Below are 17,616 nucleotides of genomic sequence, written 5' to 3'. Positions count from 1 at the left end.
ATTCAGTTCAGAATGCAGGCAACAAATATGGTTTCCCTCCACGTACAATAAAGGCAGGAGGCACGCAGCATTTACAAGGCTTCCACCGTGGGCAGAAAGGCCTGGGTTTCTCAGTCCTGCCTTCCCTAAATTCTCTCATAGTAAGTAAGAGAGGTTCCCTTCTAACGTGCTGGATTTTTAGGTTCCTACTGGCAATATGTGCATATTGTCATCAGTGAATGGGAAACATCAGGTGTGCAGGAACAAATTTCTGGGAATCAAAAGGGACCTATATTTTGCCCCAGCTGGAACAACCTCCTTGCCCACAAAGTTTAAGAAGCCACCAAGTATAAGGCTCCTAATGACTACAAAAGATTTTCAGTAAAAAAAAGGAAAGAAAACAATAAAATACTACATTAAATACATAACTAAATGTAAGACAATTTTGATTGCAGACATGAATTGGAGCAGCATGTCCATAAGACCAACTCTGTAAACTGTTCTAAAGAAAATAAAGATCATAGCAGATAACACTTCTTTGGCACTTACTAAATGTCAAGCACTGGGCTAAACGCATTATTATCAATGCATTATTAACTCATTTAATTCTCATTACAATCCTGGAGGACAGGTACTAACATTAACCCCATTTTATAGATAAGTAAACTGAGGCTCAGATTAATGAAATTACTTGCCCAAGCCCTCACAACTAGAGTCTCCAACCCTCTTAAGCCTTAACAAACTGCATTATATTTATATAAGATAAATCCCATCTGAATTTATGGGCTGGATTATTATCCTAGCTTTGGTACTGAATAGCTGGCTGATCTTGAGATGTTTTATTTAATATTTTTCCACTTCTCCCAGAAAAATAGATATAGGGAAGTCTGGGGAAGATTTTAACTATACTTTTGATGCTTCTCTTGAGAGGTAGTTATCTGAACTGTAACAATAGCTATTTTGTGCCAGACACAGTGCTACGACCACAAAGAGGCTAAGGACATGACCCAAAGTCATACAGCTGAGCTGAATTAAAAGGCAGATGCAAAACTTAAACCTGGGTCTGACCTCAAAACCAGAGCTTTTCCATTAGGCCACCAAACACTGATCGCCTTTCTTGTGACCAAGTTACTTGGTCTTTTTGAGCCTTTGGTTTCCTTGTCTGAAAAGGGGGGGACACAACGATACTTTCCTTGCAAGCTTATCAGAAGCTTAAAGGAAATGATAAACACAAAGGATCTAATATAGTAGTATACAGAAGGCACTCAATGAATGCTAGTATTAGTAATAATTGTTATTACTATTATACCAAATCTAAAAGGAACTTGTCCTCCAACAGCAGAAGAATAGATTTGATTTCCATATGCTCATCACTTTAAACCAGGTCTTTGGAGAAAATAGCAGGTCTGGAGGGCCTTCTAACTGCTAAACATTTTGGCAGAATGTTTTATCTGAGGATAACTTTCTTACTTTAAAACTAGAAAGGGGAATAAAGGACAACTTCCAATTTAAATAAAACCATAGTGTAATTTTTTCTCCTAGAAAAAACTGTAGGAGGAAAAACATTACTCCCAGAAAGTTATGATTTAATTTTTCAACTTATAAATATGTATTGGCATAAAACTGTGGCCTCCAACCTCTGTGAGCAGAAATAACCATCATATATTGGTATTCTTCCTCTTTCTCTAATGAGCTCCTACATTTCATGGTTTGCCTAAGAGACGAAGCCACCTGCGGGGCTCACCAGAGTGGTGAGGAGCTCAGTTTAGGGTGCCGTAAAGAAAGACCTGAGTCAAAACACACCACGGTCACGTAATCTGCTTTCAACCCTCATCCCCAGCAAGGCGGAAGGGTGTTAGAGGATGTGACAGGGGGAGTGACCACCCTCTCCCACTTGTGCTCCTTCCCTCTGTGGTACCTGAGCTCTTTTCCTCTCCTCTAAGACTTCCGCTGATACTTATTTTCAGGAAGGGAGAGAGGGCTGGGCCTACCCGGTCATTTCCCTCACCCTCTCGAGGTGTCCTAATAGGGATAACTCTGCTGGTGATGAATCCTACCACAGATGCTCAGGAGGAAGAAAAACAGTCCAGGACAACTCTCTCTAAGTAAGTAGACCCCCCCACCCCCAAATACAGATGCTATAGAAAAAATCACATATTCTTCTTTAATTAAGCTTTTTGGGAAAATTGTAGACTCACATGTGGTTGTAAGAAATAATACAAAGCCATCCTGTATACCCTTTATCCATTTTCTCCCAGTGGTAATGTCTTTAAGACTAGCACAATATCACAAACAGGCATTGACAGTGAGGCAGTGAGGACAGAGAATGTGTCCATCACCACACCTTTTTGTAGACACACCCACTTCCTTCCCAGTTCCTGCATCCTTTTCTTAGTCCCTGAAAACCACTAATCTGCTCTCCATGTCTATAATTTTGTAATTTCAAGAACGCTTTAAAAATGGAATCATATAGTATGTAACTTTTGTGACTGGCTTTTTCCACTCAGAATAATTCCCTGGAGATTCAATCAGGTATTGTACATCAATACTGTTGACCCTGAACAACATGGGTTCGAAATGTGGGGGTGCACTTTTATGTGGCTATTTTCCTAAAGGGAAATTTTTTTGGAGATTTGCAACAATTTGAAAAAACATTTTCTTTTTTCTAATTTTAAGAATACTGTATGTAATACATAAAATATACAAAATATGTGTTCATTGACTTTATGTTCTTGGTTAAGGCTTCCAGGCAAAAGTAGGCTATTTCTTTTTTAAGTTTTTGGGAAGTCAAAGTTATATGTGGATTTTTGCCTATGCAGAGGGTTTGTGCCTCTAACCCCTACACTGTTCAAGGGTCAATTGTAGTTCATTCTTTTTTATTGTCAACTAGTATTTATAGTATGTATGTACTACAGCTTGTTTATTCATTCACTGAAGGATATCTGCATTGTTCCCAGTTTTTGGCTGTTATGAATAAAGCTGCTATAACCATTTACGTGCAGGTTTTTGTGTGAACCTAAGTCTCCACTCCTCTGGGATAAGTGCTCATATTGCTGGGTAGTATGGAAGTTGCATGTTTAGGTTTTTAAGAAATGCCAAATTGTTTTCCAGTGAAGGTGTAATGTATCATTTTATATTCCTATCAGCAGTGTATCAGTGATCTGAGTTCTCTCGCTATACTTTTTTATCATAGTCATTCCAGTAGGTGTGTAGTAGTATCTCATTGTGGTATTATTTTGCATTTCTCCAATGGCTAATGAGGCTGAACATCCTTTCATGTGGTTATCTGCCATTTCTATATTCTCTTCAGTAGAATGTCTCTTAATGTTTTTTGCTCATTTCAAATTGAATTGTTTGTTTTTTTACAGTTGAGTTTTGACAATTTTGTATATATTCTAGATACATATTCTTTTAAAAGGACACTTCAAAGTAATGCTATATGGGGTTTCTTGTCTTCTGAAAATCATTATCACCAATACAGGAATCCCCAGTGATTACCCAAGGCAAAAAGAATGAGTGACCAATGTGCCGAAGGAGGCTTAATTTCTAGAGATGTTCATTTGTGTGCATAGTCAGAGTTGGAGAAAAACCAACAACTCAGAGTCATTAAATTAGTTTGTTTACCTCAGTTAATGGACTATTTTTTTTCAAAAATACTAATGTTCTTGAGTCATGATGTACTACAGCATTGGCATGTGATTAATATTCAGGACAATATTTAAAGGACTGAAAAATAGAAGCCAAAGAGTAATTGGGGATCCCATCACTAGCAACTGCTTTAACATAAATGCTCACTTCCAGACTTATTTGACTGAACAGTCACAAAGCTCAAGGAAGAAGCCCCCACACCTTAGCTCTCTCATCACCTCATCTTGCAACATAAAACCAACAGGGAATGTTTCCTGTTAAAATGGCCTGGGCTGCTCAAACACTAACCAGTTCTTTTAAAAAGTGTGTCTGGTCCTCCAGATAGCAAAAAAATGCTCAGATTATTTAAAAACTCACTATAACCTATGAGTAAGCACAAGCTATATAAATCTCTGCAAAAGAGGTGGTTAGAAAGTGTTTTGCCCATTACATTTCTTCATAAATTATTTAAAATTAACCAGGTTAGTTTTCTATTGATAGCAATGCTTTCCAACAATTTTATTCTCTAAGAATCACTTGATCTGGCAAATGATCATTCCCTTATTTATTTTTGCACAAATTCCAGACTTTCACATAGACCAAGGTATTCTTTTAACTCTACTACCCTGACATCAAAATTTCTTTCGTAAGAAATTCAAGGGTTTGACTTCTACCATCACATACCTCTTCTCTCATTTAATAAATGTAATAATTCTGGGATGTAACACAAATACTTTTATAATATTTTTTAAATCTTAAAATTTACACTAATCTCATTTGAAAGATATTAGCAAATATATATATATATATATAACATTTTTATGCCTACACTCTTTTGCATTATCAGCTTCCAATTATCTTTCTAATTCCTCCATTAAAAAGGATGCCCTTGCAAGTATAAGCCTTCTTGTACTTTTTTTGGCAACTTCCTATAGATCTACAGTGATTTCAAAATAAGATTTAAAAAAAAGAATGGCCTTGCTTTCAATCCAAGTTGTGACCTTTTTATAACTCTGTTAATAATATTTTCAATATACCTTATCATTAAAGAACTCTTTTCCCTTAGAGATGTCTTTTGATTTGATTACATCAGTCTGGTACAGAAAGCAACCACTTTCTTAGCTAAGCTACATTGCTTTAATTCTCAATTATTTGTTCGTATTTCAGTCCCTCATCTTCAGTTCTAAAATATTTCGGATTTCCCAGAATTCCCCACTGTGAAGAAACACAAAATAGTTTATGTTAAGAGCTTAGAACAGTGCCTGCTCCAGAGTTAGTGTGTAATAAATATTCATTATTGTAACTATTACTGTTATTATTTTCATAGCAAAATCTACTGTCAGGGATTTTCAGCCTTTTCTTTCTTCTCCAACATAGCTCTCAGATTTGCCTTGCTCTCTTACCTTGCCAACTAGTCCTACTTCCTTTAGTCATGTATCACTGATCCAGAGTCCTGGCCCTTGAAAGAACTGGAAAATTCATCTAGCTACCCCTTCACTGTATATATGAGGAAACTGAGGCCCAGAAGCAGGAGTGACCTTCCTTCCCAGGATCACACATGAGACAATCAGTCGGAGTGACTGAACTGGGAATTCAAATACAACGTTATTCCTTTTTAGAAAAGCAAGCTTTTTCAATTGTCCAAGTCAGGCCAAGTCAATGCTGCGCAACTGAAATTCTTTAATAATTTTTGAGGAAAAAGATGGCATAAGGAGACAGAATTTTGTCCCATTTGCAGATGCTCCAAATTGCTGATCAATGACAATAGCAACTTCTAAGTTTCTCTCTTTCTCTCTCCCTCTCTTTTGCTTTCTGACAATGCAAATGTCCTTTAAATCATGAGGGATTTTTTTTCCCAACCCGCGTTGACAGATGAAACCTAGGCAGGATTTTTCAGGAACCATCAAATACAGTGATAATGACAGAAACACAGAGAACCTTTGAAAGAATGGTTTGTCTTTCTCGCAGGGGAAACTTCTTTCTTCAGTGCAGCTTCTACTGCACTGTTGAGTGACAGAAGGCCTTCTTTCTCTCTCCCCCCTCCTTTCTTTAGTCTGATATGCTGAGGTATAGTTCATGTAAGAGTCACCCCTTCTAGATGTATAGGTCTATGTGTTCTAACAAACGTGTACAGTGGTATAAACCACCCAAATCAAAATACAGACCATCTCCAATACTCCCCAAAATTCCCTTATAGCTTTATAATCAACCCTTCCTCTACCCTTTGGCAACAACTGACATTTTCCATCCTTACAGTTTTGTCTTTCTCAGAATGCCACATAAGTCCAATAAGTAATAGGTAGACCTTTGAATCTGGCTTCTTTCACTCAGCATAAAGTATGTGATACTCATTCATGTCATTTGCATGTATCAGTAGCTTGTTCCCTATTACTGTTGAGTAGCATTCTAGTGTATGGATGTACAACCACTGAAAGACATCTGGGTGGATTCTGGTTTGGGGCTATTATGAATAAAGTCATTAGGAGTGGGAATGCTGGATCGTGTTGCAGGGAAGTGCCAAACTGTTTTCCAAAGTGGCTGTACCATTTTATATTGCTACCAGCAATGGCTGAGAGTTCCAGTTGCTCTGTATTCTTGTCACCACTTAATATTGTCATTTTTTCTTTAATTTTAGTGAAGGGCTCTCTTTGAGCAGGAAAAAAGTTGCAGGAAACATTTTTTAGCACACTAATCTACTGATGAAAGTTGAAGCAACCTTGACTCTGCACTTCCTCTTAAAACTCATGAGCAATCCGTCAGGAAATTCTATTGACTTTATACTTAAAATAAATCCAGAAAATGGGCAGAGGATCTGAACAGACAGTTCTCCAAAGAAGAAATTCATATGGTCAACAGGCACATGAAATGATGTTCCACATTGCTAATCATCAGGGAAATGCAAAGTAAAACCACACTGAGATATCACCTCATAAAAGTTAGGATGGCCAACATCCAAAAGACAAGGAACAACAAATGCTGGTGAGGATACAGAGAAGGGGGAACCCTCCTACACTGTTGGGGGGAATGTAAATTAGTTCAACCACTGTGGAAAGCAATATGAAGGTTCCTCAAAAAACTAAGAATAGAAATACCATTTGACCCAGGAATTCCACTCCTAGGAATTGACCCAAAGAAAACAAGACCACAAATTAAAATAGACATACACACCCCTATGTTTATTGCAGCACTATTTACAACAGCCAAGACATGGAAGCAACCTAAGTGTCCATCAGCAGATGAATGGATAAAGAAGATGTGGTGCATATACACAATGGAATATTATTCAGCCATAAGAAGAAAACAAATCCCACCATTTGCAACAACATGGATGGAGCTAGAGGGTATTATGCTCAGTGAAATAAGCAATGTAGAGAAAGACAAGTATCAAATGATTTCACTCATTTGTGGAGTATAAGAACAAAGCAAAAACTGAAGGAACAAAACAGCAGCAGACTCACAGACTCCAAAAAGGGACTAGTGGTTACCAAAGGGAAAGGGGGCAGGAAGGAAGGGAGAAGGGGATTAAGGGGCATTATGATTAGCACACATAATGTAGGGGGATCGTGGGGAAGGCAGTACAGTATATAGAAGACAAGTAGTGACTCTATAGCATCTTACTATGCTGATGGACAGTGACTGCAATGGTATGTGGAGGAGACTTGATAATGGGGGGAATCTAGTAACCACAATGCTGCTCATGTGATTATATATTAATGATATCATAATAAAAATAAATTATAAAAATAAAAATCATATATCTATGATTATATATATATATATATATACGTATATATCTAGAATCATCTGGCCACTTCTCCCTATCTTCACAACTGTCTCCGTGATCTGAGCCTCTGTAACTTACCTGGATTACTGCAACAGCTTCTAACGGCTGATTCTATCCCTACTTCTATCCTCAGCTGCAGGTACGCTAGCCTCCGTGCTGTTCCATGAACACTCCAGGCACATCCCACCTGCCATCTTCTGCTTTAACTGCTCCCCCAAACAACCACTTGAGTAGCTCCTCTTCTCCTTCAAGCCTTTGCTCCAATTTTATCCTCTCTACCTGATGAACAACGCAACCTACCCTTTGTCTCCCCCAAGCTTAATCTACTTTTTCTTTTTGCCATATTACCATTTTCTAACACAATCTGTATTTACTTTTTTATTATGTTTATTATTTACGGACTGTTTCCCAACCTTGCCACAGTCCTGCTAGAATACAAATTCCATGAGTGCAGCACTCTTGTTTTATATATTAATGTATTCCAAGTACTGAGACCAGTGCCTGGAACATCTGTACCTATAAAATAAATAGATGCTGAATGAACAAACTAACAACACTGGCTTTGGCATCGAGGGTTGCGCTAACTGGAAGATCTGTTTGAGGCCAGATTTATAAAACAGTAAAACTGGAGTAGAAAATAAAATTTCTGATACACATGTCAAAACCACAGGACTTAATTTCTCTAAACAAAAATCTTATCTGGGCAGCATTTTCCTTCAGAATAATATAAATTTAAAAAATATGTAAAATACATAAAACATAATTTTATAATTTGAAATATCAAAAAGCTCTCCTATTAAAGAAAATAAATGAAGCTAAAACCAGGTTTATATATTTAAAAAATGTCCTGGGACACCAACTACCTAGGTTTTTCCTTTTTATAAATTTCTCCATCTGTGTAAGATTGCCCCAGCCTGATGGCCAATTTTATTTTCTTAATCTAAGTTCTAATCTTATTACCCTTCCATTTCTTTTTTTTATCCTCAGGGAAAGAGAGAGCAGTTACTGCCAGGGCATTCTCACATCTTCCAAAGAAATGGCATAGGTGTTAATCTTGTATTTACGTTTGATGTGGGTAATGATGGCTGTGACTGGAGCTGCAGCTTTATTAATATGCAGGGCTCTCACCTCATTAGTGGCGATGTATGTTTTGAAGTTAAGCTGCAATGTTTGCTGTAATGTCGGATCTGGCCTAACAGACTTTTTCACTGTTCATTTTCTTTGTTTTTACCTAGTCACTACATGCTTACAGGGTGTATGCTTTTCAATAAAGATAATTTTTCCACTGTAGTTGATTGTGGTGGAACCTTCAAACATTTTTAATTGTTATGTCCTCATGTGACACCACATGATTTTCTTAGAGAAAAGATTCTTATCATTTTTGACCCAGTAATACAAAGTATAATAAACTCTCTCCCTGGCTTGATTTTGAAGTGGCATATGCTTATTCATGGGATAAAGTGATGAATTCACTGTTATATAACAAAACCATATCTGCATGATTAGTGTGGTATATATTATTAACTGGATAAAATGATTAACTCATTGTTATATAGTAAAAACATACCTGCATTATTAGCATTTGATAGTTTATGAAGTACTTTCACATATATCATCTCAATCAAATCTTAAAAAGAACAAAATGAACAACAGTAAAGCCTTAGTATAATATTCGATGATCCACTGTGAATGGCAACAGTTGTACCTGACTTTCTAAAATAATGTCTAGTTGACAATATACACCGTCAAATAAACTAACCTGTACCAGACTAACACGCCTCATGGCGATGGGCGGTTGGTCACTGCTTGTTGCTCGTATTTCATTCTACTCTACAGTCCTCACTGGATATACACGAGAGGAAAGATATGGTTTTCAACAGCTTGTTTGGAAGTCATTAATTATGCCTTGTAAATTCCCTAATATACATAATTTAAATTATACAAAATATAATTAAAAAATATATGTGTACTTAAGTAGCTAAAAATAACAGGACCACTGTATCCCAAGGAAGCCATTTAATTGTGAGAAATGGTTTTTTTTCTCTTTTCTTATTAGGTAACTGAATATAGCTCCATTTTTTAATCTTTAAAAAATGTGTGTTTACTAATACGAGACCCTAGTTTTTATGAGCAGCATTCGGTAGGGAAGAAAATGATCAGGATGCACAGGAACTTGGAACAAGACAAACGAGTAAGAAGCGTCGATGCATCTTCTTTCACTCAGCTTCCCACTAAGTCCGTACCAGGCCCCCCCTCTGCAGAAGGGCCAGTCTTTGATTTGACAATGTGAGACAGTCAGTGAGAACTCCCATCATCATTCATTTAGAGAAAGTAAAAATGAGTGTATGTGCTTTCAAGAAGGTACAGCCATGAGCTTATATAGCAAGAGTGAATAAACAAGTATATTACCTATTTAATTGCCTTAGCTGAACTTAAAAGCTCTGATCTTTAATTGCCTGATTGAACAGATCTAAAAAGCTATGATTTTTTAATCAAGGAGAAAATTAAATAGCTTTTTGGTAAATAAAATAGCATCTTTAATCTTATTTTTATGAAACCCAAGTTATTAAATATGGACAAAACCTCTAAAATACTAAGTTAACGACTACTCAATCCAGAGTACATTTCTCATTACGCTACTTTACAAAAGTCTTTAGGGACACCTGGCTTCCTCCACTCTTCAATAAAAACACATGCTTTTAAGTTCAGACAGTAAAAGGTTCCATGAATTACTAGGAAACTCAAAAGCTAAATAAATAAATATATTTAATGAAGTATATTGCCACAGCATATTATTTCTTCAGTTGAGTACCCATAATTACTGGGGAATATCCATTCACCTGCACTGTAATCCATTAGTCTTTCCATCCCCTCACTGGTATTCACTGAAAACTGAAACCCCCTGAGAGCGTTTGTCAGCCTGCTGCCTCCGCCCCATCCAGCTCCTCCCAGGGAACTTCTTTCCAGAGTGAGTGGCATTTCATGGCCGGCATTCTGCAGGCCAGCACAGCCTGAGAAGGGGGATCCGGGCTCAGGATTCTCCTTAGAAAGTTCTGTGTCTTCAATCAGCCAAACCACTAAGGCCTTTGAAAGTCACCCCTCAAAGAACCCTTTCTTAGCCCAAGATGCATCCAGAGCAAGGAAGGGCCTGCCTGCCCCTGAGAGGCTCTAGTCCACCGCACATGCCCCGGGTGGCTGTAGGTGGTCGTACTGGGAACCTGACAAACACTGCAGACTTTATTTTTAGGTCCAGTCACCAATCTGCTTGAAACACATCTATCAAGATTCCATTTCAAATGAAAAATTCCATTACTTTCCCAAAACAAAGAGTGAAACTAAAACGAATGATTTTTAAAGAAGAAAAACAAAGATGACTGCAGAATAACTAATAGTATTTCCGTAACCACTATGGTTCTTAGTGCCATGGAGATTCCTCACAGAAAGTAACAGCTAGTGAAACTCATTATACTCCAGAACTGTACCCAAAGCACAGGAGGGTCCTAAGGACCACTTTAATCACAACATCTGCATTTCCACGGCAAGGCCCTCTTAATGAAAACTTTGCTGTTGAGATTAATGATTGCTTGAGTTCCCTTGTCAAATAGATAGCAGACATCCATAAAAATCAATAAAATGACAAGAACTGATCATTGTGTTTATGACTACTAAAATGGCTATAACCACTTGTTTGGGTTAGTTGAGTATGGGGAGAGAGGAATACAGAGAATGGAAGCAACATAAGTCAAAGCATGTCGTTCTCTCTTAACCTTGGCAGTGAAAACACTCTACTTTTTTCTCACCAGATGTGTTCCTATGCTTATTTTTTTATTCTCAGGAAGAGTAATTCCAGTACAACTCAGGTCCTCTCCCTGTATCTATCTGCATTTTGCATGAAACTATACTCTGAAAACAGAGTGCACTGGCTTTAAAGAAAAATTTGGTTTATAATCCATTTAATCAGCATAAATACCTTCAATAACCGAACTGAAAGTTTTACTTATCAAAATCTATACATTCTCTTCAAAAGAGAAAGGATTTTAGAAGAAATTTAAAATCACTGGGATATTAAAAACACAACAAAAAATAGCCCTTTGTGACAGATGTGATACTACAATTGAAGACATCAGTTGTTTCCTCTCTCATAGCTTATACCTTAAAAAAAAACCTTTCCTTTAATTGTATCTAATGTGTATGCTGTTGCATTCCCCAAATGTACATAAAGCTAGGGTGAGCAGATGTGTAAATATAATAGTACTGTTAGTAACAGTAGGCCCTTAAGTTGTGTTTTTATAATGTTTCTCACTTAATAATTTGCTCCAAATGGATTCACACATTTTGGGACATTAAATAATGCAAAGGGAAATTCCTGTTATAACATTCAACAGTTAGATTATTCTTCTCATGTGTTCTGTTAATAGACTAAAAGATGAATTTCTCATGCATTCACCAACTTCTTATATAAAGTTTCACTTCCAAGGTATGTGAAGCAATCTCTTAAGTAACAGTGTATAATATCTGAAATGTTAATAAAAGGAAGGGATCTAATTGTATAGAAAGTGAAGGTTTTATATAAACTAGAGTTAAGTAAGAAAAACAAGATCCTGTCTTTTTCAAATACTATGAAATACCTTTCTAAATTTGGTAAACATACTCACAAAAATACAATACCAAATTCATAATCAAAATCAGAGCAGTTGATGGAGAAAATAAGAAAACTAACATTTACAAAGCAGCCATCTTTTGACTATTCAATATATCAGCTGGCTGAAACATCAGATCATTTACTCACTTTAAACATCAAGGTACCTGGAGAGGTCCCCAGCCCACCCCAAATTAAGTTGGAGCTTGTAGATTCAGTACATACCTCTGTGTAAAATCTTTAAACTCCACAAATAGGTAAGGCCTTTAACAACCTAAATTTAAGAAAAACAGTACAATGATGTTTTTTGTAAGGAATTTTCCACATTTAAGCATATAATCATATCAACCATAATTCTTCCTTCAAAATTCTGTCAGCCAATAAACATTTATTAAACATCTCACATTTCTGTGCCAGATGCTGTGAGACCACCAAATGTAAAAACTGCAAGTCCCTTTCTTCAATGTGCTTACAAGTTCTGAAGATAAGATATGATTAGCGAAAGAAATCTGTATGTGTGTGTCAAATGACCTGGAAGTATGTCTCCTATGGTGTTGTCGGTGGAGAGGAGGACAGGGAAAAGGGACAAAGGCATTCACTTTTTATTTTTCTATGCTTCTGCATGTGAAATTTTTTTCAAAGTCATGACATTTATGATCAGATATTTTAAAAAGTTAACAAATGAAGGTAATAGGAGGAATAGAGATGACTTTTCCTGCGGTAGTCAGGAAGGATTTACCAAGGTGCTGGGCCCTGAGTAAAAGATTCAACTGACGTAAAGAAGAGAAGGTGTTCAGGCCAAAGAAAAATCTATACTCAAAGTGCTGGGGCAGGCCTCTAAAAATATCAAGGTCATGAAAGACAAAGAAACACTAACACGCTTTTCTAGAATAACAGAGAACTAAAGAGACATGACAACTAAATGCAATGGATATTCCTAGACTGGATTTAGACCAGAATTTTTTTTTCTTTTTGTCTACAAATGGTATTATAGGACAACCTGGCAAAATCTGAATAAGAACAGTTACATAAGAGTTTTGATTAATGCTTGTTTCCTGATTTTGACCAGTATACAGTGATAAGACAATGTCCTTGTTCTTAGGAAATATACACCTGAAGTATTTAGGTGTAAAGGGTCTTAACGCATGCAACCAAATGTGGCTAACTGTTAACAGCTGGGAAATCTAAGTGAAGCACTGTGGGAATTCTTTGTATTATTCTCTCAACTTTTCTGTAAGTTTAAAAATATCTAAAAATGAAAAGTTTCCAAAGAAAGGTTTTAAGAGGAATTAGGGAAGGAAAGAAGAAATATATAAAGATAATGATCTTTATAAACAGTCTGGCTGGTGCGTGCATATGTATGCAGTCATGTAGACAGGATTGAAAGGGCAAGTCAAGGCGATACAGTGAAAACAAACATCTGAATTAGATCTAGATTTCTGAAATATCAGCTTCAGTTCAGAATAACTAGTTAAGTAAGATACTGAAAAAAAGATGTTACCAAATCTTTAAGTAAAGTGCTATCTTCTAGGTGAGAAATTTAATCATTAAAAGCTTTAAAAATCTTTTTATAGAAGTTGTTGTAAAAGGAGACGTACATACCAAATGATTTCACTCATCTGCAGAGTATAACCATAAAGCAAAAACTGAAGGAACAAAACAGACTCACAGAACCCAAGAATGAACTAACAGTTACCAAAGGGAAAGGGACTGGGGAGGGTGGGTGCGAAGGGAGGGAGAAGGGGATTAAGGGGCATTATGATTAGCACACATAATATAGGGGGGACACAGGGAAGGCAGTACAGCACAGAGAAGACAAGTAGTGACTCTACAGCATCTTACTATGCTGATGGATAGTGACTGTAATGGTGTATGTGGTGGGGACTTGATAATAGGGGGGAATGTAGTAACCACAATGTTGCTCATGTGAAACCTGAGCATAAGACTGTATATCAATGATACCTTAATAAATTTTAAAAAAAGGAGATGTGCATATTTTTATTTACATCCACTGACCCTGTATGCACATGAGTGTGTGAACTTGCCAGTTTCAAGGTTGGCTGTTCATAATTAGGTATCAGATACAATGAATAAACCACTACTACTACTCAAAATTTACAAGACTTTGAAAGTACTCAACATTATAGAAAATTTGAGGTGAGTAGGAAGAAAACTTACTATTATGAAAAGTAACTGAGTGATTTACATATATTGAAAATGATGAAAAGAGGGTTGGGCCTAAATATGCAAGGATTTCAGTTGATCAAGAAAGACTAAGACCAATATTAAACACAGAAATGCAAAGGAAGAAACCCAATCTCCAAATACTAAAGATCTAGAAGAAGATAAAATCTGTATCAATTAATGCTGAGCAGAGGTTAACTTATTTTAATTGTTCACTCAGAGTGGAATGTACTCCTGAAAGATTTGCTAAAGCAGTATGATCAATTCTACAAATTTCTGGTCTATTTTAAGAGAACAGAATACATTTTTATAGCAAATGGTTTCTTCCAGGGTTTGGAATAAGTAGCACTACAGTAAAACTCATGTGTTCTGGACAGTAGGATGGTAAAAAAAAGAGAATATTAAAATAGCAGTAATGATAACACAGAAGAAGGAAACAAGATAAAAATATTTTCTTAAGTGCTTATAAAAAATAACACTGTTAATGAAAACAATGTTCTTTTTTAGTAGTAGGATGAGGTGATCTTATTTAGAATGGAAGTAATCATCTTCTGAGTTCTGGTTAAACTTCTCAACTTATAATAAGCTTAGTTGCATATTACAAAAACTTTCCACTAAAGATAGCTCACCACTAAAAACTGGTTCCACAGAAAATGAATAATCAGAATATACATGAGAGGAAAGCAATTCATTATATTCAGATGATCAGGCAGGAAAAAAGTAATACTGATTTTTATGATACTTGCTAATATAAATTTTGCTAGAGATTATAAAAGAAAATATTATTCTTCTAACTTAGTCAAAATAGACTACATTTTCCTATAGAAGCACGTAAGAATCAGTGTACAGGTAGGCAGAAATCTTTCCATTGAAAATCTAGAGGGCATTATCGGCATTCAGTAGGTTAGGTTTCACACCAATGCTCTGACAGAGCCTTGACACTAATAGTACGTATATAGGCTGTCAGTCACTCACTCCTTGACATGTCAAGTGCACATCCTTTCAGGGACAACTTCAATCACCATCAGCGCTCAAAATACAGTATACAGTGTCACTGCTTCAGCAATGAAAGGGAAACTAAAATGTGTTTGATGGCAGGGAAAGCCAGAAAGGCATTCCTCTTTATAGGAGACCACATTCAAGTGGAAAGTGCTTGAAAACCACCGAGCCAGTTGGAAGGCTGACATCAGCCAGTTTATGTGGATATCTTTTTCTGGGAAAATATTCTCTTGCCATACATCCTACAAGAGAAAATCTGAACAACAAATTAGAAAAGCTGACAGGGGTCCAATCCAGTAATGAACCTTGCTCTTTGGACCTGCATAATACCATAAAAGCATGCCAGATTATTAGCATCTGGAAAATAAAGTTAATTTGGCAAAGGAGAGATGCCTAAGATGGTTCTAGGCCATGAAAAGAAAGTGAACCAGTTGTAGGTGTTACGCCATACTTCTCTTTTTTCTTTTTAACCCTGATGTGTCTTTCCTCTTCTTTTTTCTCATTTTCTAAGCAAAAAGAGAATGGGGTCAGAAGTCAAACAGCCCTGGGTTCAAATTATCACCAGCTAGTTTCAGAGATAACTCTGGGCACGTTATTTAATGTCTCTAAACCTTGACTTGTATGTGTATAAAATATGTCCATCATCTACACTTTTACAGAGTTTGCTGTGACAATTAAATGATACATTTGCATGTAAAACATGTATCAATGACTAGCACAAGGAAGTACTCAGCATACACCTGTTTCCCTCCTCGCTTCTGATTCTGTGGCTTCTGACTTGGCAGCAACATGGATGTGTTCTCTTGGCCTCACTGAGGAACTCAAGGGAATGACATCCGTGCTGTCATCAGAACACGAGAGGAGAGGTCACCAAGGATCCTGAGAACCCACTCAGGCTGTGCTCACGTTTGCTTTTCAAACCATGACCTAAACCCACCAATCTGCTACTCTTGTTTTCATTGGTAAAATCCTTCCACTGGTGTTTTGTCACCTGCAGTAGACGATTATCCAAGTTTGCAGCCTATGCACATTATATAAAAAAATACACTTTGGAGGCATTATACAAGTTAGGCCCCAGTGGAGTTTATAGAAAGTGGCAAAACGAAGAGCAAAATTATCAAAAGCATTTCTTCTACTCTGGCCACAGGCAGTTTTCATTGCTATGACTTGAGCCATAAAAGCTGGAGAAATTGGGCACATTTAGGAAAAAAACCACACAACTTTTAAAAATGTAAGGGCAAATGTAAACAATAGTTTGGGCTAGCAGTTATTTTAAACGCCCTTTCACTAAAATAATTTTTGTCATATTTCCAATTACCCAACAGGTAAGCCCTGTGTTTGAAGCTGGATTATTATTTGTCTTTTTTGCTGATTCCACACTTCCTCCACAGGCTTCCTACTCCAACAGACCAGTGGCCTTGTGCGGATGCCCTACACAAGACAGAGATAAGATTTATGAAGTCCAGGAGGAACACGCTTCTCTACTAAAGAAAGATTCCTATTTTAGCCAAGTTCAATAGATAATTGAGTATATAGAACTCATATACTTTTTTCTTTTTTCAATTGGTATCCTTGCCTTTTTTCGCCCTTTATTATACGTGTTATTAAACTTTAGAGCCAAGAACTGCCAAAAGCCACAAAGCATTCATTCCCCCCTGAGATTAAAAGAGGAAATGAAACATTTTTATTTTCATCTAAAATAGTGATTTAAATACTCAAATTTCATACTAAACTAATCTACCTAAACATGGAGATTAGAAGCTACTTAGCAGCAATAGCATCAGAAAGGAAAGTTCTCATCACCCTGGGCAGTTCACACTAATAATTAGAAAGAGAAAAGGAAAGCTGTGAATTATAATGAACTACAACTAAATAAGTGTCCATGTTGGATAAAAGGATTTGAGCTGTCAGTTTGATGTATAATGAATGTGAAAATCAGCCATTTAATTAAATGGTACATGATATAATCACTTTGTTCTGCATTAAATTGCTTAAGTTATCAGCGTGCCTTTAGTTTAGCAACTGTTTACTATTACACCACCCCATGACTTCTCTTAGACACTGTTTAGCCAACATTATTCCAAATTTGAGATCTGGAGCTTATGTTAATTTAGTTGTCATGTTAATTTAGTTGATACATTTCATCAGTTTATTTGTGAATACATAAAGTAGGAAAACTGCTTTTAATCACAAAGGGAATAAATTCCTAGGTAAAGTTGCTGAAAAAATTAAAAACCAACCAAGAATACAAAAAGTCTGCAAAAATCCTTAAGAATAAAGTAGTATTTCTTACAGTTTTATTTTAATAATTTAGACTTTATAAGTATTTCCTAATCATATAGCTATAACTACAAAATACCTCCCAAACAGTTTGCTTTTTGTTCAACGTGGAACTTTTACTGGT

The 17,616-nt window shown here is 36.4% G+C and overlaps 1 protein-coding gene across 14 annotated transcripts in view; it reads right to left on the bottom strand.

The window, feature by feature from the left end:
* Positions 1 to 17,616, bottom strand: part of MAP2K5 (mitogen-activated protein kinase kinase 5) — a 248,612-nt gene that overhangs the window by 123,452 nt on the left and 107,544 nt on the right. For 10 of the 14 annotated variants that reach the window (XM_073212061.1, XM_073212064.1, XM_073212062.1 and 7 more), the window contains exons 13-14: positions 12,255 to 12,303; positions 8,958 to 9,017 (exon numbers count right to left, since the gene is read on the bottom strand). In XM_073212061.1, coding sequence (XP_073068162.1) covers positions 8,958 to 9,017; positions 12,255 to 12,303 — 109 coding nt within the window. The remainder of the gene's footprint in view (positions 1 to 8,957; positions 9,018 to 12,254; positions 12,304 to 17,616) is intronic. The other 4 variants (XM_073212053.1, XM_073212059.1, XM_073212060.1 and 1 more) reach the window with 1 other exon arrangement.

This window comes from Manis javanica, chromosome 8, assembly GCF_040802235.1.
Source record: "Manis javanica isolate MJ-LG chromosome 8, MJ_LKY, whole genome shotgun sequence".
NCBI lineage: Eukaryota > Metazoa > Chordata > Mammalia > Pholidota > Manidae > Manis > Manis javanica.
Note: the sequence above shows the minus strand (reverse complement) of the source record. Positions and strands in the feature narration are given on the sequence as shown.